The sequence below is a fragment of the Leucopleurus acutus genome, assembly GCF_964270905.1.
Source record: "Leucopleurus acutus genome assembly, chromosome: 8".
NCBI lineage: Eukaryota > Metazoa > Chordata > Mammalia > Artiodactyla > Delphinidae > Leucopleurus > Leucopleurus acutus.
Genome location: NC_139151.1, coordinates 87,087,496 through 87,109,699, shown reverse-complemented (window position 1 = coordinate 87,109,699; position 22,204 = coordinate 87,087,496). Strand labels below are relative to the sequence as shown.

Here is a 22,204-nt window from a genome sequence, read left to right as displayed (position 1 = left end):
GGACCTCATTAATGGAAAAACAAACAAACAAAAGACAGCTTTCCTATACACATATAAATAGTCCCTTAACTAGAAGGGAAAAAACAAACACACTGTTTCAAATGCATTTCTAAGAGATTTTAAAAAAAAAAAAAGTCCGAATGGCAAATCTTGACTCCAAACTATTATCCACGTCTCTCAGAGGAGAAACTATGGGATGCTCGGACAGGCCTGAGCCTCGCTCTGATTCCAGCCCTAACCCTAACTTGCAGCGCAGGAATCTGGGCCTTGGGAAGGGGGGTGAGTGCAGCCCAGGAATCCAGGCTCTCTCGGGGGAGGTACTGAATTAGGTTCTCACGTTGAGTTAGAACCTACAGTGTTCTCCAGTCCAAATGCACAGGTAAAATGACTTCTGAGTGTCAGGGGGACTTAGGGGGCGAGTGCTGAAGCTGCATGAATGGGCAAGGCAGGCTGGGTGTGGCTTACAGGGACAAAGGGCCAGATCAGATTTCTGGGCAACCCTGGTTTAGTACTCATCCCTTGTTTTACGGGCAGGTCACAGCTGGGAGGGAGACGATCCAGAAGCCAGGGAAAGGACTGTGGACCAAAGCAGACCCAGGATCTTGGCAGCCTGTACTTTAGGAGCTGAGAACTCAGATAAACTCATGGTGGGGCGCCCTGCCTGCTCTGGAATGAGGCCAATGATATATGATCCTGGAGAAAGCTCTCAAAACGAGGATTCTCGGACACATTTTTAAATCCAGACTCTATCCAGACCTGATGGTTTCAGAGTCCTTCAGAAAACCAGGATGACACTGTTGACTTCTGAAGGGCGTGACTCACGGCAACAGGGTTCTTTGGCCCCGACCCAGAGCAATGAACAGCCTAGTGCAAGGCGGGTTCTGATGCTCCCCTGGATTCTCTCCAGAGTGGCCATCCAATGACAGCCTCCTGGTAGGACCATCCGACCCAAATCTCCAAATGGAGCTCTAAGGAAGCAGCCCACAGAGAATCTGGTCCAGTGTCCTCTGCCCTTCTGAACACCCCACACGGCACAAACACTGCTTTCTCAAGGGCCACCTAAGTACCGCACTCTCCGGCCACCTGCTCAGCAAGGTTCCAGCAGTAACAGAATGATGTGCAGAGTGAGGCTGTGATCCTGGGCCCCGAAGGAAGAGTAACTGCCCAGAAAAGATGCACATACATCAGGGCAACTGAGAGGCCAGAACAGTGCCAGGTCGCCCTCCAGAGAACATCCCTGAAATCTGGGGAAGGAGGTGAACGGAGAGAGAGCTGACACCCCGCATCACTCCTTGAGGCCTCCCGAGGAGCTTCCCATGAACGCAAGCTGTTAGGATGGTAACAAGTCAGAGCAGATGAGCCCATGTGGACTTTGGAAGAGCTGGATTTTATACTTCTTCGGCGCCCCGGCTGGGTGCAGAGTCCCTAGGCTCCGTGGTGCCTTCCTGTGGGCCAGGCTGCCCCGGCCTGTGGCCCGTGTCTTCCATACTCAGGAGGCTGCTGGCTGCCTGGGAACCGGTGCTGTTGGCGCTGCCAGACCGGGAGCGGTAAGGGGGCAGGTCAGCTTGGTTCAGAGACTCGGTGTCTGAAGAGTAGGGCGGTGGAGGGAGGTCGTACCATGCGGGTCTGCGATGGAGAGAGCAGGATGGGGCGGGGTGGGGGGAAGGGGGGGAGAGGAGGGGGAAGAGAAAACATTAGGAGCCCAGGCACGGCAGGCAATGCCAACGTCTGCCCTTTTCCGAGCGGATGCTGACATCGGGGATGAGGAGAAAGGCAATCCAAGGACTAGGAAAACCAGTGATTTGTAAGAAGACGAAAGGAACAGGTCAGCGTGCTCTGCCTGGCCTGTGCCAACTGGACAGTGCCCAAACCACAACCTTTGGTAGGGAGAATTCTAAATACTCCCCGGCTCATCCTGGGTGGTCTGGCAGGGATTCACCTGGCCTGGTGTTTCGATAGAGCCCCTGACAGTCCACAGAACTGGGGGTCCTTACTGAAAGCCCACTCTTACTGGCTGTGCGGACTTGGGTGAGAGGATATCCTCCTAAACCCTCAGTCTTCCTATCTATATAAGGGAGTAATAATGACACCTTGCTTGCAGTGAAATAACTTAAAAGACATTTTATTTTCCAGCTCTCATTTATGGAAGGCTTACTACGAGTCAGGCACTGCGCCACCTACCTTACATCCCTTATTTAATGCTCACAAGAATTCTAGGAGAGAGCCATTACTTTCATGCCCATTGTACTGGGGAGAAAACTGAGGCAAAGGGGCATTAAATGGCTTGCACAGGATCACACACAACTAGTAAGCAGCAGTGCTAGGATTTGAACCCAGGAATTCTGTCTCCAGATGCAGCAGTTTTAACCTTGCTCTACAATGGATGGTCCAAATGAGTGAGGTCTTGTGTTCTTATGCTTATTTGTGAAGATGTCCTTAAGCACCGCTCCTTGGAGCTTTGTTTATCTTTTATGAGGAAGGAAAAGGAAGATTAAATAATACAAGAGCTGCCACCGGAGAGGGTTCAAGGAGGAGCCCAGTTAGCCCAGGAACACTGCCTGCAAAATGCCTCGTGCCACACCTGGTGAGTCCTGGGCTCAGTGGAAGAGGAACGCTGAGCAGGGTCCCTGCAGGGCAGGGGATGCTGAGAACCAAGGGAGACTCAGGTAGCTGTAGTCCCGGGACTTCAAAGTGGGTTCTTTGGGTACCTTGGAGGTCACCAAAGGAGAGAGGAAGGCTGAGCAGGCAGGAATGAGGTCTACTACTGGATCCAACTACAGAACTCTGGGTTTTAACTTTATATTTTGGGGTTCCTTGTACAGCTCCACCTGTGATGAAGGTTCTACTGCTTAACAAAGCTTGAGAGTTCTCTACGCCACCTCCTTTATTTTATAGATGAAGCCAAGCAAAGTTAAGGAACTTATTCACTCATTCATTCACTCACTCACTCACTTATCCATTCATTCATTCAAATAGGAACCAAACCTCGAGTATATACTGGGCACTGTTCTGCGGTAGCAGGTGAGTGCCCAGAGCTGGTCAGGGTCCTGGACGTGTGTCCGTGTGGCACTACCAGGGAGGAGGAGGGATCTGAACTGGCCAGGATCCTAGCGGTATGTCTTCAGATGAGTAACTTAAAAATCTCAGTTTTCTCGTCTGTAAAACTGAGGCACATATAGAACCTCCCTCGGTGAGTGGCTGTGAGGACTGAATGCGATGATACACGTGAAGCGTTTTGCGAAGACTCAGTAGAAGTCAAAAGCTGCCGCCGCCTTTGCAGCTGAATGCAGGCTCCTGGCAAGACCAGGATCCCAGGCACGTGCACATGGACGCCCGCCCCTGCGTGGGATGACCTCCCTCCCCGAGGCTCTCCCAGCACGCACCTTTGGTCCAGCAGGGCCTCTGAGTAGGAGGGCGGGGAGCCCACGTCAGACGCGTTCTGCTCGGCTTGGCTGGCCACGTACTGGATGCCATTGTTGACGTTGTAGGTGACGTTGCAGCGGTGAGGGTGGTCCAAGACCACCAGGCGGGAGAGCAGCACGGGGTGCTGGAGCCGGTGCACTGGCAGCGTCATGAGGTTGTTGCGCTTCCGCTGGTGGTGCAGGACCAGAGCCAGCAGGGCCACGACCAGCACAAAGATGACGGAGCTGCCGATGATGGCATAGGTGATGCTGGGATAGTACACGAGCTGGTTCTCCGAGGTCACGAACACCTGCCCGCTGCCTGGTTCTGAGAAGCCCCAGAGGCGAGAGAAAAGGAGAGAGGTTACCAAGTCGGCGCACCCATCTGCCGCAAAGTCAGGCCCAGGACGGGAATGCAAACGTTCGCAGGAGCACGGTTCACGATAGCCGCAAAGTGGAAAGCACCCCAATGTCCATAGGTCGGTGAATGGATAAACAAAATGTGGGCTGCCCATACAATGGAATAGAATCTGGCCATAAAAAGTACTGGTGCATGCTACAACGTGGACGAGCCTCAAAAACGTGCTAAGCGGGCTTCCCTGGTGGCACAGTGGTTGAGAGTCTGCCTGCCGATGCAGGGTACGCAGGTTCGAGCCCTGGTCTGGGAGGATCCCACATGCCGCAGAGCAGCTAGGTCCGTGAGCACAACTACTGAGCCCGCGTGTCTGGAGCCTGTGCTCCGCAACAAGAGAGGCCGCGATAGTGAGAGGCCCGCGCACCGTGATGAAGAATGGCCCCCGCTCGCCGCAACTAGAGAAAGTCCTTACACAGAAACGAAGACCCAGCACAGCCAAAAATAAATAAATAAATAAATAAAATTCAAAGTACGTTTAAAAAAAAACAAAACAAACAAACAAAAAAACCAACAAAAACCGTGCTAAGCAAGATAAGCCAGACAGGGCTTCCCTAGTGGCGCAGTGGTTGAGAGTCCGCCTGCCCATGCAGGGGACACTGGTTCGTGCCCCGGTCCGGGAAGATCCCACATGCCGTGGAGCGGCTGGGCCTGTGAGCCATGGCTACTGAGCCTGCGCGTCTGGAGCCTGTGCTCCGCAACAGGAGAGGCCACGACAGTGAGAGGCTCGCGTACCGCAAAAAAAAAAAAAAAAAAAAAAAAAAAGATAAGCCAGACACGAGAGACCACATAGTGTACGATTCCATTTATATGTGTCCAGGAAAGGCAAATTTATAGAGACAAAAAGTCGATTAATGGTTGCCAGGGGCTGGGGGTGGGAATGGGGATTCACCGGTGATGGGCATCAGGGATCTTGCTCGGGTGATGGGAATGGAAATGTTCTAAAACTGGATGTGGTGATGGCTGTGCAAAGTGATACATTTACTAAAACTCATTGAGTTGTACAGTTAAAACGGGCAGATTTTATGTCATGTAAATTATACCTCAATAAAGTTGTTAAAAAAAAATCAGCCCGGGGAAATATAATATCCAGGGAACAGGAGTGATAGTTCCAGTGACAGAAATCAGTTTTTCTCTGGAAATTTATCATATCACATACGTGAGGAACACTGGCCAGTGTGTCTGGGGTTCCTTATGTCGGCAAAGTATTTATTTAATGCCCGGCCTTTGCCAAGCTTTCAAGATGGAGAGCCAGCAGAGCACAGGCTGAAATCATGGACTCTGGAGCCAGACTAGGTTCAAACTCAAGCTATTCAGCTGACTGGCTGTGTGCCCTCTGGGAAGTGGTCAACCTCTCTGTGCTGTAATTTCCTCATCTGTGAAATGGGGGTGGTATTAGTCCCCACCTCACTGGGCTGTCCTGAGCATGAAATGAGTGCATAATTATCAAGCACTTAGAACAACAGCTGACACACTGCGGGTGTTCAAGACATACAAATATGTGTTTTATCACAGCTACTTGCCTCACAGCAACTCCGTGAAGTAGGTGCTGTAACTGCCTTCTTTTTAAGATGAAGAAAGGGAAGCTTGGAGAACTTGGGTCCCCTGACCAGGGTCACAGGGTTAGGAGGTAAGGAGCTGTGCCTGATTTGAGCCCTGTGGTCTGACTCAGAGCCTTGCCTCTGACACTCTGCCCTGCAGCCCGCTACCAAGACCAGCTAGGCACCCGGCACGCACTTCCTCAGAGGCCCTAGGACGAAGGCCTGGTACACGCCCCAGCCCTGCAGGCTGCCAGTCCCCTCCTCTCCACGTGTACTAAGGAGCACACTTCCAACACTCAGGGGAGAGGCTTCCCCGTCAGCAGGACACACCTGGCAATGGTGGCCAGGCCCAGGCTGGCACGGGACACCAGAGTGGCCCCTCCTCGTAGAAAGCTGGGGACCCCTCTTCTTTGTGGAAGATCCACAACTACCCACAGCTGCGGCCCAGCTGCAAAAATAATCTAAATGCAGCCTAAGTGAGCAAGTCTGCGACCACACCCTGGGCCCGTTCAGCCGCTGAAGCCGTGGAGAGGCTTTAGTGGGTTCACAGTGGCCAGCGTGTAGACGTGAAGGGGCAGCACCGTCCGCTGGCTGCTCGGGTCCTGGGCCCCTCATCACTGGATCGCACATGCTCCGTTCATCATGGATCTCCAGTGAGTAGGATGGTGTCTGGCACAGAGTCGACACCCAATAAATGCATCCAACTCAACGAAAAAAAAAATCTGTGTATTCACACACCCTGGTAAGGTAGGTGCTATTATTAGTTTATTATTCCTGTTTTTCAGACGAGCAAATTGACTCAGCGGTGAATTAAGGTGTCTAAGTGCACAAAAGAACTAAGCAGGGGAGTCAGAACGAGAACCCAGATATTTCTCCTTCAAAAGTCCACGTGCCATGCAACACACCATCTCCCCTCCTTTCCCGACACAAACAGTTCCTGATTCCCCACATCATCCTAATCTGACACAAAGAAAGACCTTCCCCCTCAAGCTCCAGGCTGTGTTAATTTTCGTTCCAGTCACGCTCAGACATGGACTAAAGGCTAAGAAGATTCTCCAAGTTCCTGTCGGTCACTGTTTCAATGATGAACTGTATAGAAAGAAGCAAGCAAGATCCCAGAGGGGAGGCAGAAGCGTGCTGCAGACGGTTACGGGAGAAAGGACTGAGGGAGTGCTGTCTGCTCTCAGCTTAGATGATTAAAAGCTGGGTGGGAGCCTCTGGGTATATATATATATATATATATGTATGTGTGTATATGTGTGTGTGTATGTGTGTATGTTTCAGATTTCAGGCCTAAAAGAGAAGAGCCTCTTTATTTCATCTCTAGCACAGAGCTGAAGGGTCGAATTCTGGGGCCGTCACTGCTAGCTGCTGCTCAAGCAAGTTATTTAACTTTGGGCCTCTCACTGTTGTGGCCTCTCCCGTTGCAGAGCACAGGCTCCGGATGTGCAGGCTCAGCTGCCATGGCTCACGGTCCTAGCCGCTCCGCGGCATGTGGGATCTTCCCGGACCAGGGCACGAACCCGTGTCCCCTGCATCAGCAGGCGGACTCTCAACCACTGCGCCACCAGGGAAGCCCTATCATGACAGTTTTTGAGCAGATGGGAACATCCTGAGGAGGAGGGCCTTCTTCTAATTCACACAGAGGTGGTATCTGGACTGACAGAAGGACTAAACCAACTGACACCTGTGACTTGGGGTTCCTTTGCTTCTAAAAGATTCCCTCCTCCAGATGCAAATTGCATTTCCTACAGGATACGATTATTCACCTCTCAGACTGGGCAAAGGCGAAGTCTGAGTTCACGTTTTGCTGGCCAGGACTTGGGAAAACAGGTATAATTATTCACGCATGGCTGGTGGGAGGGTAAATTGGTACAACCCAGGGTGGTGATGGGGTTAACAATATAGATCAAAATAACAAACATACATTAACAATACATATCAAAATAGAAAAAGTACATATCCTTTGACCCAGCCATTCCACTCTTAGGAATCTAACAGATATATATACTCACACAAATGAGAAGTATTAATACAAGTATTCATGGAAGCATTGTTCGCAATAGCATGTATATCAGGAAAGATCTAAATGTCCGTCAATTGCAGCCTGGCTAAATAAATGATGGTGCCTCCAGACAGTACCACACCTATTTAAGAAACTAGGGCAGCTCTACATAGACTGATGTGAAACAGTCTGAAAGATATCGCGATAAGCTGAACAACAACAAAAAAAGTCCAGTAGAGAATGTTCTGAGTATTTCTAGAAGGACACACAGATCTGGTACGACTGGGAGAGAAGAGAGGCAAGAGGGAGACGTATTTTTCATTGTTTACTCTTTTCTACTTTGTATTATTTATACTGTTTTATCCAGTCAAAAAATAAGCATCTTGTCTCTTCCTCTGGCTTTGCCTAGGCTGATGTGAGTAGAGGTTTCATTACTGGTTTCCTTCCTTCTCTCCCTGTAGTGTGAGGGCTCCCTGGGGAGTTTCACTGCCACTCACTCACTCGGACCCCTCCCTGAGTCCAGAATTCCTGTTCTAGAAGGTTCACTGCCCTGTTCAAACTGACGCCTTACCATTCTCCTGAAAGCTCAACTGCCTCTTTAAAAAATTTATTTTTAAAATTAACTTTTCTCCAGAGTAAATATTTTTAAAAGTCAGGTTTAGTGAGGTATAATCGATACACAATAAAACTTACCCTTTTAAAATGTACAATTAGATGAGTTGTAACCAAACGTAACAGTTCCAAGAAGCACCACCACAAGCAAGATATCAAACATTTCCATCCCTCCCGTCATTTACAGCCACTTGGGAATCACTGATCTCTTTTCTGTCCAGATAGGTTTATCTTTTCCAGAAAGTCAGGTAAGGGAATCATCTAGTAAGTAGCCTACTGTGTGTGGCTTCTTTCGCTTGGCATAACGCTTCTGAGGTGCACCAAGGTTTCTCTGAGTGTTACTATTTCATTCCTTTAGACCGTTGAGCAGTATTCATTGCTTGGATGCAACACAATTTGTTTATCCGTCCACCAGTTAAGGGAGGGAAGTGGTTGTTTGCAGTTTCCGGAATGCCTATCTTTGTGCTGACATATATTTTCCTATTTTGGCGGGTATATACCTAGGGGCAGGCTGCTGGGTCGTATGGGAAGCGTATGCTTAATTTATAAAAAACTATCACACTGTTTTTCAAGGTGGCTATAGCACTTAGCCTTCTCCCAGTTGCTCTGCATCCTCCCAGCATGTAACATAGCTAGGCTTTTCAATTTCAGCCATGCTCACAGGTGCATCGTGGTATCTCACTGAGGTTTTAAGTTGCATTTCCCAACGACTAATGATGTCGAATATCTGTTCATGTGCTGATTTGCCATCTGTATATCTTCTTTGGTGAAACACCTATTTAAATCTCTTGCCCATTTTAGAATTGGGATGTCTGACTACTTATTATTGAGTAGTAAGAGTCCTTTAGATGTTCTGGGAGACAAGTTCTTTTCCAGATGTGTGTCTTGCAAATATCTTCTCCCAGACTGTGGCTTGGCTTTTCATCTACTTTACTGTGTCTTTTTGAAGATAAGTGTTCACATTTTTTTATGAAGACCGTTGTATTAATTATTTCTCTCGTGTTCTGTGTTTTTTGTATTCTATCCAAGAAATCTTTGCCTAGGAGACGTTTTATAGCTTTAGCTCTTACATTTACAGCTATGATCCACTGCAAGTTAATTTCTGTTTATGGTACAAGGTGAAGTTCAATGTCCTTTCCCCCCATCCCTTTGGATATCCAATTGTTCCAGTACCATTTGTGGAAAAGCCTATCCTTTTGTATTGAATAACCTTGGCACCTTTGTTGAAAATCAATTGTGCACACAAGGCTGGGTCTATTTCTAAATGATCTATTCTGTTTGATGAAGCTACATGCCAATCCTTATGCCAGTAATTGTGCTGAGAACTACAGCTTTACGGCAAGTCTCAAAATCAGGTCGTGTGAGTCCTGCGTGCTCTCTTTTCTTCCAAATTGAATTTTTCTGATTACAAAAATATATTAGAATTAAAATTTAAAGTAATATAGAAATGTTCATGACAGACCACCGCTCCCTCACCCCTTACACCTACTAGAAAAAAAATAGTTCACAGTTTGGTGTAGACTAGGGGTTGGCAAATCTTCTGTCAAGGGTCAGACAGTAAATATTTTATGATCTGTGTGCTATACAGTTTCAGCTACAACCACTCAACTCTGCCTCTGTAGTGCAAAAGCATTACAAATAGTACATCAATGAATGAGTGTATTTGTGTCCCAAACTTGATTAAAAAAGACAGCCAGCCAGACCAACCGCTGAGAAACTATCATTTCATAGATTTCTCCAAGCCATTGTTTATCTTCTCTTATTTTGAGAATTACGTTTGTATTACATGCATGTAGGTGACCATGCGTTAGATTTTAACAAGGAAAAATTTTTAGGAATGTATTCACTTCAGATCAATAATCCTTCAGGAAGAGATAATAGTTCTTAAAACTTCCAGCTAAGGCAGAGAAAACAATTATTACATTTTACAGTTGATTTCATTGTAAGTGTTCTTTTTTTTTTTTTTTTTTGCGGTATGTGGGCCTCTCACTGTTGTGGCCTCTCCCGCTGCGGGGCACAGGCTCCGGACGCACAGGCCCAGCGGCCATGGCTCACGGGCCCAGCCGCTCCGCGGCATGTGGGATCTTCCCGGACCGGGGCATGAACCCATGTCCCCTGCATCGGCAGGCGGACTCTCAACCACTGCGCCACGAGGGAAGCCCTGTAAATGTTCTTTTAATTCAGTTTCAGGAAGATCTTATTTCTTGACATTTTTTATGTGTAAAAATGCCTGAATATCTTCATTAAGCCTGAATAATCATGTAACTATACATAATTTTCATAGATCAAAAGTTATTTTAAAACATCATTTAGATATTGCTTCAAAAACTGTAGTGTCAAATAGAATGCAAGGTTAAAAAACCAACCAAACAAACAAACAAAAAACAGGCAGCAGATCAGATTGAGCCCACTGGCCGTAGTTTGCTGACCTGCTAAGTACAGATCCCTCAAAACTCTTCTTTGTGTATGTACACACGTGCTTTCTTCATGCTGTACAGACATTTCTACAAATGGACATCTTCCTCACTCACGCACACCTTTGTGAAGAAGGAGCTACGTAGTATCCCATTATATAGGCACATCACAATTTCACCAATTCCTTACTGATGTACATTTTGGTTGCTTTTTTTTTTTTTTTGGCGCTCTGACAAACAATGCCACAACAACATTCAGGCAGACCAACCAGACCATGAGCGCCATGAGGGGAGGGCCAGGCTTGCTGGTCTACTTCTATACTCAGTGCCCAACACAGAGGTTGAGTAAATTAGTCTGTGGTCACTGGTGCAACGATTTCTTAGGATGGACTGCGTTTCCGTGGCCATCTAGTCTCCGGGGCTGTCTTGAACGCTCTCCTTTTCTCTGTCCACACTGAGCCACCAAGCGTGGTCAATTGCTGCTGTGCAGTGCTTCTCTAGACGCTGCTTCTGGTCTCCATCAGGCCCAGGCCAGGAAGAGAAACCTCGTTGTGCTCTTACTATCTTTAGTCTCTTTGTCCTCTAACCCTTCTGCAATACTCTCATCAGATTGAACACGACCCAGCTCTGTCGCTGTGTCATTCTTATAAAATTATTCAGATCCAGGACCCTGAATGGCTCACATCACCCTCCCCAGCCACGCATTCAGCCTCTGCAGCCTTCCCCACCTTGGCTTCCCAGTATCAACCCATGGAGGATGTGGGGAGAGAAGTCCAGAGTTGGAATGTTGCATTGCTATTTGCTTTGTGACCTGCTGCCCACTCCTGATTTGAAAGAAATAATAATACAAATAATACAACCACCATCCATGTTTGCTGTGAACTCAAAAACAGAGTAATAATCATCATGATATCATCATAATGAATATCACTGCAGCTCTCATCCTATCAGCATATCTTATGTGTTTACACATATGACCTCTGATTGTGTAATCCTTAAACCATCTGCAGTGAGTTGAATGGTGTCCCCCCAAAAGATATGTCTACTGGGAGCCTCAGAATGTGACCTTATTTGGAATAAGGATCTCTGAAGATATAATTAAGGTAAAGATCTTGAGATGAATTAGGGTGGACTCTCAGGGTGTCCTTATGAGGGACAGAAAAGGAGAAGACCCAGAAACAGACAAGGGAAAAGGCCATATGGAGATGGAAGCAGAGATAGGAATCTTGCAGCCCCCAAGCCAAGGAACACCAAGTATTGCAGGGAGCCAGCAGAAGCGAGGAGAGAGATGTTGTTCTCCCTCAGAGCCTCCACAAAGAACCAACCCTGACGGTACCTGCATTTTGGACTTCTGGTCTCCAGAATTGTGAGAACATAAATTTCTGTTGTTTTAAGCCACTGAGGTAGTAGCAATTTGTTTTGGCGGCCCTGGGAACCAAAGACAGCATCCTGTGAAGTAGACCATTATTTTACAGAGGAGGAAATGGGGGAGCAGGTAGGTTAAGTCACTTGCCCAAATCCTCCGTGCACCTGGGTTATGATCTAGCTTTGTTAGAGCTAATTAGAGAGGGAACAGGGAGAAACCCAGCCAGTCTGGTTCCAGGATCCCCGCTCTTCACGTATGACTTTCTTTCATGTTCACCCCTATCTCCCACCATGAAGAGGAGTTCCTGGTGGGCAAAGGCTGGGCTCTCCCCTTCTTGGAGCCCTACTCAGGGCCAAATGCAGCCTTGTAAATACGGTAGGTATTCCATGCGTATTTTTAGATATCTGTAAACTGACTTTGAGACACAGTAATTCACAATCTCTCCATTTACAGAAAGAGTCAAACATTGAATAAGAAGATGAGGGCAACCTTGAAGCTGAGGCATAAGAACTGGGCCCCCTGCTGCTAATCTTCATCCTGTATGTATGATCTCACTTCAACCTTACGACAACCCTTTTTTTACAGATGGGGAAACTGAAGCCCAGAGAGGTTAAGTAACTTACTGAAGGTCACAAAGCAAACAAGTGGTACAACTAGTATTTGTACCCAGGAGTCTGATGCCAGAAGTCACCACCCTGTCCCTGGTAGTTCTATATGCCCTCCCCTCCCCTTTCCCGCTTGTTCTGTCCAGTTGTCACCAACCTTATCTCTCTTGGATAAGCGATAAGTCATTGCTTATCTATTGAAGCAATGAGCAATGATAAGCAATGGAATCATTGCTCCAATAACTCCAATGACTCTGATCAATATATTCTGAAATGTCTTCTGTGAGATGTAAGAGGTATTTCATGACAAAGCGTACCTTGGTCAAAGAGGTATGAGAAAAAGTGGATTCGACAAATTAAACCACTTTCTTTGTAGCTGTTCAGAGTGCAGGCTCTGGAACCAAACTGTCTAGATTCAATCCTTGGCTTTGCCACTTACTGGCTGTGTGACCTAGGACAAGTTACTCTACCTCCTGTGCCTCAAAATCCTCATCCGTGAAACGGGATAACAGTAGAGTTCACCCCACAGGGTTGTTTTATGGAAAATACATGAAAAACAAGAGTTTAGAACTTTGGCACATAGTAAATACTCAACAAAGCCTAGATATTAATAGGTATCATTATGGGACTTTTCAGAGCCTTTACCAGGTAAATGTATACTGTGATGCCTCCTGAGACGATGTGGCTATTCCACCAGCCCTGGTGCTTTGCTGAGATGGACAGAACATACATCACATTCCAGAAGTTGTCTTTCCATAGGTCACCGGGGCATGCCTGACCTTTGGGTAAGCTGCTGGAGGAAGCTCTGCGGCTGTCGCTGCTAACTTAAAGAGGCAGGAGGTGAGGGGCGACTGCCTAGCGCCCCTCCTCCTCTGTGCAGCACAGGCACTTGCCTCCCAGGCCACACCCAGTTATGGGCCAGCATCCCCATCACTGACTGAAGTCGGTCAAGCACCAGGAGCCTCGGACTGTGCAGCAGCTCCTGCCATGTGAAATGAGCGATTCCCTCCATCGGGAGGGCTGTCCGACACCCTGCCGTCCTGACACCTGACAAAACCCAGCAGGCAGGAGCTGATCCTGTTCAAATGCGCCAAGAGCCCAAGGCTGCCCTGGGTCTGTCCTCCGGATCCTCGGGTTCCCTGTGGCCCCTGCATAATCAGCTCCTCGGTGCTACATCTGTCTGGTAAACCTTATTACCCAGGGAAACGCTGAGCGTGCACACTTGGAGCTTCCGAGTGCAGAAAAGTTTCTGAATAATTTAGGGGAAAGGGCTGGTAATAGAATCATTACTCCCCGAGGGGGAGTTTTATTGACCATGAAGAAATTCATGGCTTCTGAGATTTCAGAAAATCTAACACAATGACCTGGTCTCCTGCACCCCAGGGAAGGGCTATTCGTTCTGCACACACCGAGGTCTTGTGTTTCGGTCCCAGAGCAGAGGGGGTACAGAAAGAGTTTAATGAAGGGACAGTGGGAAGCTGTTCCCAGCCTCAGGCCTGAGAGGGTGAGGATGTGGCTTCTGGAATCCGGTGGGACCCGATGGAAGCTGAGGCCTTTGGGGGAGGAATGTGCCCTTTGCCAATCGGTGGCCTGCAGGCAGGGAGCTGGGGGAACAGATATTCTGACCTTTTGTTTTCTACCCTCCAACCTCTTGCTGATGCTTCCTCCTGGTCAAACCCACCCAGAGCCAGAGGGTAAGGAGGTTCAGCCAGTGCAGCCCAGAGGGTGCACTGTGGGTGGGGGGGGGGGGGGGGGGAGGGGAGGAGGAGTGTGGAGACTGGCTGGTGAGAAAATTCAGGGCGGGGGCCCCCTGCTCCTCGGCTGCGACCTTTGCCCTCCTTCCCTGTCTCAGCCTGCAAACCCTACCAGACTCCCAGCCCTGACTCAAACGCCACTACTCCCGTGAAGCTTTCCACTGTCCCCTCTGTTGGAATGAAATGGTTCCTTCCTGTGCTCTCCTCACAAGCTGTCCCCTCTGCTGGACCCCCGTGACATCTTGCTTTATACCACGTTTGACGACACGCAGGCGGCAGAGGGACGACCCGCTGCCCTCTGGCCCCGTGCTGGGCAGCGCCGCACCGCAGTGCTCACGCCCCACGCAGGGAAACACTTGCCTTCCGTGCTGGCAGCCACGCCCACCTGACCCTGACCTGCTAATGGACCAAAGCAACCAAATGAGAAAGCCAAGACTATCTATGCAGAGCTCACTGTAGCAAGGGAGTGAGCCACCATCACTTGCAGAGACCCCGAGGAAGGCAGAGGAGTGGGAGAGCATACAGTGGCCAAAAGGGAGGGATTCGGGTGTGCTCTGACCAGAGGCTACCGGCCCAGGGAAGCCGGCGGCGGGCGGGGCATCTGATGGGAACGGCCGGGGAGGGGGCGGGGAGCATATTTCGCTTCCTCTGGTTGGTCCTAAGCTGGAAATGGGGCCAAAAATTGGGGAAGCTGTCAGTTACTAATCCAGTCTTGGATGTTCGGGGTCCATTGTTACAGGGGTTATTGTTTGGCTTCCTGGGCTGGTGGTTGGAGGTTGGGGGTGAGAGTTCTGCTTTTACACACGGTCTGGTCACTGCCCATCTGTATATTCAGTTTCTCACTGACTATCCAACCCATGTCCCCAGGTCTGGCCCAAATCCCACTTGTGCTTGAGTCCCCCTGATGCCCAGGGCCAGTCTATTGCTCATTTTCATCATTTGTAAAGTAAGGGCGATAAACGTCCAGCATGTAGCATCTCTGTGGAGCTTAGAGCTGACGCAGGTAAAGTCCCTGCCTGGGAACGGCGAGTCTGCTAATGTCATCAGGTACCTGACTGTTCTTGGAGGGAAGCGAGGTGTAGGTATGAATGAGGACGGGTCCATCCAACGAACAACAGGTGGCGTGTGTGATGGTCAGCCGACATTTGAAAGTTTGATGGACAGGCTCAGAGTTCTGGTTCAGCCACAGACCCCATAAATGACGCTGGGCAATTTCCTGCAACTTTTTTTCTTTTTTAAAGATCTATCTGAACCAGGTCTTTCTCTTTTTTTAAAATTTTTATTATTTATTTTATTTTTGGCTGTGTTGGGTCTTTGTTGCTGCATGAGGATTTTCTCTAGTTGCGGTGAGCAGGGGCTACTCTTCGTTGCGGTGCGTGGGCTTCTTATCGTGGTAGCTTCGCTTGTAGCAGAGCCCAGGCTCTAGGCGCGCGGGCTTCAGCAGTTGTGGCACACGGGCTCAGTAGTTGTGGCTCTCAGGCTCTAAGGTGTAGACTCAGTAGTTGTGGCGCACGGGCTTAAGTTGCTCCGCAGCATCTGGGATCTTCCCGCACCAGGGCTCGAACCCGTGTCCCCCGCACTGGCAGGCAGATTAGTAACCACTGCGCCACCAGGGAAGTCCCTCCTGACCTTCCTAAGCCTCATCTGTAATGTCAGGATTAAAAATCTGCCCCACCACAGAGTTGATAAGAACATTAAAAACCGCTGTTTTAAATCCAAGCCAAGTGAACCAGTTGTGAGCTGGAGGCTCTGACTTCCTCTTGTCTGTGCAAAGACTCTGATCTCTGCACGCCTGAGCTGACTGGCGGGAAAGAGGAAATGATGCCCAGAGGGAAGCAGGCAGAATAGCCAGGATTTTAGGGTCATGGAGGCTGAGGCCTTCCAAGGTTTGTGCTGAGAGCTAAGGAGGGATATCTGGCTGGGGGCATGTTCATTTATCACTCAGATCCCAGACAGACGGTTGGACCTTGAGCTTATGGCTGGGGATGCCAGAACCAAAACAGCAGAGACCTGACCCTGGGGATGCTCACGTGGGACAGGCCCTGGGGCCCCACTTCTCTCCAGGTTCCCCCAGGATCACCTCTACCAGCCTGCAGCCACGTCCTCTCAAGCAGGGAAGCGTCCAGGAACTGTCTTGGCCATCGTAAGCCAAGGGCATCCCTATATCCACCTGGACTTTTCCTTGTTTTTTAAAAAACATCCCACGGGGCTGTTGTGCCTTTGTGGATCTCCATTCCAAGCACATCTCCTGTCCCAATTTAGATGTGGATTGAAAAAGGTTAATTTAAAGGGCAGACTGGCAAATGACTGAATCAAAAGAGAACCACAAAAACCCCACTGAACCATTGCCATGGCAACGCAAGTTTCTAAAATTAACCGAAAGGAGGGTGATGGGAAAATCCTTGCTGCCAGCCTGCCCAGAGTCAGACGGACCACAGCAGGAGGCATCCTGGCCTGGAGCCAGAGGAAAATTAGAGAGGGGATCCATCTGCCAGGAGGGAACTAGGGCTCTAAGACCATTGAGAGCCAAGAGATGAGCGCATTAAGATTACATTCAAAACGGGAGAGAGGGAAAAAAAGCGAAAGTTCTAAGACTGGAGATAGAATGAGTGGATATCTCCCTGGGAATTCTAGTGGTTCTTATTCCAAGAGACCCCAGGGGCTCTTGTCCTCCCCACCTCTCACATTTGCCCACCCTTGGGCAAAGGGGACAGGAAGTGTCCCTAAAAAGCCCTGCATTTTCAACAAACGCTATTGAGCCAGGCAACTGTTACCAGTAGCCCCTAATTTACAAGCTGCTCACCGCGAGGAGGGCGGCTTGGTAGGGAGGCGAGCCCCCCGTGATCCAGAGCTCTCAGAAGCCTGCCGAGAGCTGCTGTACATGCTCAGAGCTCGTTCTCTGGCTCTGATGAGGAAGAGCACCAATGACAGCCAGCGAGTGAGGTGGTGATGAATGGCCTCTGCTAAGACACTGGCCCAGGGCAGTATCACACAATTAGCTGGACGGTAAGGAACTTAATTGGCTATTTAAGGTGGAAAAGGGCTTTTTTTTAAAAAAAAAAAGAAATGCAGATTGCTGCCAAAAGTCAGTGATAGGGCTTCCCTGGTGGCGCAGTGGTTGAGAGTCTGCCTGCCGATGCAGGGGACACGGGTTCGTGCCCCGGTCCGGGAAGATCCCACATGCCGCGGAGCGGCTGGGCCCGTGAGCCATGGCCGCTGAACCTGCACGTCGGAGCCTGTGCTCCCGCAACGGGAGAGGCCACAACAGTGAGAGGCCCGCGTACTGCAAAAAAACCAAAAACAAACAAACAAACAAAACTCAGTGATAAGGGTAATTGGGAGCTAGGGCCTCTGTGGCATTTTTAGAACTCTGCTCAATTGTGTAATGGCTTCACAAACATCAACAGAAGAGTGCATGCAGTGAGGGGGGGTACTGTAGTTCTATGCTACGTCTTCTACTGCAGACCACAAAAAGCAAAAGCCAATGGGAGCTGGCAGGGGAGAGGCGTGCGACATTGGGATCAATGTTGTAATCATTCTAACCATCAAAGGGGCTCCTCTCTCTTGTGTACAGAGTGGCTTCAGCCAACTCAGGCTCCTGCATATGACATCCTGGCGGCTCCTGCAGGCAATGTGCTTGAAATGGATATACGTGCCTCCTGGAATTTGCTGAATAAGGAGGGCTGTACAGAATTACTGTTTCTATGGTGTACTGTATCTGTGTACCTGGCGTGGCTGGTGGAAGTTGCAAAATTAAATGCTTAGCAGACATACTTTGAACTTGATGGTCAGTTGGTTTCTGGTCTGGTGATGAGGCTTGGAGAGTTACAATACAATGGTTAATTGAGCCTGTAGTGTCAGCGGCCAGAGCGGAATACTGCTAACTCAAGTGGGATGCTTCGATCAGTTTGTGAGTGCCGTAGAGGCATAAACAGATAGCACTGCAGGGAAAAGCTAACCCTAAAAACTGGGGAGAGGAAAATTCTATCTGAGGCATGCCACAGTCGCAGCAAATAAAATCTCATTAGCACGGGGCTGAGAAAACAAATACCGTCAAATATCAATTACGACCCCACAATGGCATCCCGAGCTACCCTAGAGCCGGAAGTCCCAGCATCAGCTCTGTCTTCGCCTTTTCTTTTCCATTCATGTCCAACCCTTTTCCATTCATGGCCGACTCATATCCAAAGGCAGGTTTTGCTAATTCGGCTTCCAAATTGTGGCATGGATTAGCACAAGAACATCCTAGCTGGCCTCCCAATTTCCACCCTTGCTCCTCGCCAATCGATTTTCTGCACAGCATCTAGAAAGTTCTTTTTAGGAAGTAAATAAGATGGCTGCTTATCGTACTCAAAATCCAACCTCCTAACAACGGCCCGGAGAGGCCTCTCTAATCTGGCCCTCAGCTCTTCCACAACCTGATCTTGAGCCATTTACCATCTGGTACCCCAGGCTTTAGCTCAGAGGTCAGTGAAGTCTGGCCCACTGCCTGTTTTTATAAATAAAGTTTCACTGGAACACAGCTTTTTTCATTTATGTACTGTCCGTTTCTGCTTTTGTGCCGCAAGGCTGAGTTGCATAGTTCTGACAGGCAACTCTAGGGCCCACAAAGCCTAAAATATTGACTGGCCACGCAAGTCTAATTTTAAATCCTTGAGCAGATGAACATTGTAATAAGCAACGAGCTAAGAGGGATACCGGCTGCTGTTATCCAGAGTACAGTCCCTGTGGGAAGTTCCTCTAATACCCCAAATGTGGCAATCATGACAAGGTGCCTGTAACCACTACAGAAAGTAAATGGTGGAACCAAGAAATCAAGGAAGAAGTCAAGCACAGCCCTTCCCAGCCCGGCCTTCACCAGCTCTGACTTTTTGTTGTCTATGGAAGTAAGTGACTAAAATGTTCCTACAGGACGCGGCAAATTTGGCCTCAATCTTGGATATGAAAAACCTTGAATGGTTAAAAATCTGTCTGTTCTCTGCCACCACCACCTCCCTGGCTGGTTAGGTAATATTGCCTGACTCTACAATCCTGTCTTCTGAGAGGTGCTCGGATGGTACGTATCTACGCTTCCTGAGATGAAGGTTGGCTGGAGGTTTTAATGTTCTCCAAGACGAGGTGCTGGAAGCTCCATTCCAACACCTGAGGGCCTCCTGGGAAGTGGGCCTCTGAACCCGGCTCTTCCATAACAGATGAATAACTTACAGGGTCTGGGGCAGTGGAGGATTCCATGACCTGCCAGATTCTTTAAAGAGGAAATAATCACCACGTATCCCCAGGGCCATCTTACAATCCGTGTATCCCTGTCAAATGCTTTCCAGACACCAAAGACAGCTTAGAGAGCTCAGGCAAGCATTTTTAAATATTAATGGGGATGTGTTAAAACAAGCAAGGGGAGAAATCAAAGCTTCTGTCACTGACAGAGGGCCCAAGCCGGCCTCCTTAGGAGAAATAAGAGGACCCAGCAGGACAGATGTGACACAAAGATGAATCCTATGATGTGCCGACAGTGGAGGACACCCGCTTATTCATTAACCATTTACTGAACGTCTGCTGGGGGCCAGCCGGGGTGCCAGGGGATTCTGGGCACAGCTATGGGCTGGGAGTTATCGGGCAATGGACAAGGACCCCTGGGAACCTCAGGGCTACCACGGCTGCTTAGGTTTTTAACATTTATTTTTTGAATAGGCAATATATGCATGGTTCCAAACTCAACAGGTAAAAAAGGGTTTGTAGAGAAAAGTTAGTCTGTTTCCCCATCTGTCTCCTAGACACCACATTCCCCTCCCCAGACGCAACCACTGGTACCAGTGAGTGTGTGTGTGTGTGCAGCACATACGTGTAGGCTTCCAGAAATATTCCAGACATATATTAGCAAATATCTATTATCTTGGACACTATGGTAATTAAAAATTTTTCACTTAATGAACTACATAATTTTTTTTAAAAAAACAAGTAACATTTTGCCCATTTAATAACTACCTATACAGCACTGACTATATGCTTTTTTAAACTTTATTTTATTTTTTAAAATTTACTTTTGACTGCATTGGGTCTTCGTTGCTGTGCGCGGACTTTCTCTAGTTGCAGCGAGCGGGGTCGGTCTACTTTTCATTGCGGTGCGCGGGCTTCTCATCGTGGTGGCTTCTCTTGTTGCCGAGTATGGGCTCTAGGCGCGCAGGCTTCAGTAGTTGTGGCTCGCTGGCTCAATAGTTGTGGCTCATGGGCTCTAGAGCGCAGGCTAAGTAGTTGTGGCACACGGGCTTAGTTGCTCCGCGGCATGTGGGATCTTCCCGGACCAAGGCTCGAACCCATGTCCCCTGCACTGGCAGGTGGATTCTTAACTACTGCACCACCAGGGAAGCCCTAAAATTTTTTTTATTTTGAGATCAGTTTAGATTTATAGGAGAGTTACTAAAATAGTAGAGTGCCCACATACCCCACAGGCAGCTTTCCCTAATGTTAACACCTTAACTAACCATGGAATGACTGTCACAACTAAGAATTAACCTCGGAACAATTATATTAACTAAATGATAGGATTTATTCAGATTTTGCCAGCTTTCCTCACTAACGTTCTTCTTCTGTCCTAGCATCCAATCCAGAGTCCCATGCTGCACTGGACTCTGTGAACCTGTGATAGTTTCTCAGTCTTTCCTTATCTTTCACGACCTTGACACTTTTGAAGAGGCCTAGTAGTTATATACATTAAGAAGAATATCACAGAGATAATGGGCCCTTCTCTGTGTGTCTGGTCAGGGGATGCCTGCTGTGTATTTATTGATCTGCCAAGATTCTATGCTGTAAAGTTACTTTTTCCTTTTGTAGTTAATTAATATCTTGGAGGAGATCCTTTGAAACTATGCAAATACCCTGTTTCTGCTTAAACTTTCACCCCCTAATTTTAGCATTCATCCTGGATTTTGCCTGCAGCAATTACTACTGTGTTGTCCTAATGGTGATTTTCTCCTTCTTTCCTTCCTTCTACATTCATTAACTGGAATTTTTCTGTAAGGAAGCTTTGCCCCTTCCTCCCACTTATTTATTTAATTGGTTATTTATTTACATCGGATGGACTCATGAATATTTATTTCACTCCCTGAGCTAGACTCCAGTCCTATTATTATTTAATTTGTTGTTCAAGTCGTTTCAACTTTGGCCACAGGGAGCTCTTTGGGTTGGCTCCTGGAACCTTTCAAAATACCGCTAAGATTCTGTTTGTTTGTTTGTTTGACTACTTGTTTACTTTCTGGTGGGGGATGTTTCAGGCTCATCTTGCATTTCCCAGCCCCAGGCCTGGCATCAGCTCTGACTTTTTGTAATGAATAGCTGCTCTTTGTAATGTGCTATTTGTAGAGATATGCCATCATTTGTTTAACCAAAACTCATTTGGTGAGCATTTGGATCTATTTCCAATCTTTTCATATTATAATCTTTTACAGTGAAGAATCCTTACAGATGGGTCATTTCACACTTCTGTAATTGTTAAAATAAAACCTAAAATCTTTACGAAGACTTACGAGGCCCTCCCTGAGCAGCCCCCCACATTCTCTCTGACCTTGGGTCCTGTTGTTCCTTCCCGGTCACCCGGGGTGGTGGGCCCCTTTAAGATGGGCCCTCTGATTCTCCCTTCCTAGGGTTCTTGCTTTTGTGTGATCCCTTTCCTGTGAATTGGGGTTAGACTTACCTTCTTACTTCTAATGAATAGAATATGGCAGAAATGATGAGCTGTCACTTCCAATATTAGATTGTAAAAAGACTGTGGCTGTGTTCTGTCTTAGATGCTCTCTCGCTCTCTTCCTCTTCCTCTCTCTCTCTCTCTCTCTCTCTCTCTCTCTCTCTCTCTCTCTCTCTCTCTCTCGCTCCCTCACTCACCTGCTCTGAGGGCCATGATGGGAGCTGCCCTATGGAGAAGACCACGTGGGACAGAACTGAGGGAGGCCTCCAGCCAACAGCCCACCAGTGGGGAGCTGAGGCCCTCATTCCAGCAGCTCACAGGGAACTGAACCCTGCTGACAACTACATGAGTCCGAGCTTCCCTGGACGAGCCTTCGGATGAGACCACAGTCCAGCCAACAGCATAACTACAATCTC

At 48.3% G+C, this 22,204-nt stretch overlaps 1 protein-coding gene across 2 annotated transcripts in view; it reads right to left on the bottom strand.

Annotated features, from left to right (window-relative positions):
* Positions 1 to 536: 536 nt before the first annotated feature.
* Positions 537 to 22,204, bottom strand: part of LDLRAD3 (low density lipoprotein receptor class A domain containing 3) — a gene marked incomplete at its 5' end in the record, with an annotated part of 254,480 nt that continues 232,812 nt past the window's right edge. For both annotated transcript variants that reach the window (XM_082844027.1, XM_082844026.1), the window contains 2 exons: positions 537 to 1,626; positions 3,384 to 3,729. In XM_082844027.1, coding sequence (XP_082700153.1) covers positions 1,389 to 1,626; positions 3,384 to 3,729 — 584 coding nt within the window. In that variant the 3' untranslated portion in view covers positions 537 to 1,388. The remainder of the gene's footprint in view (positions 1,627 to 3,383; positions 3,730 to 22,204) is intronic.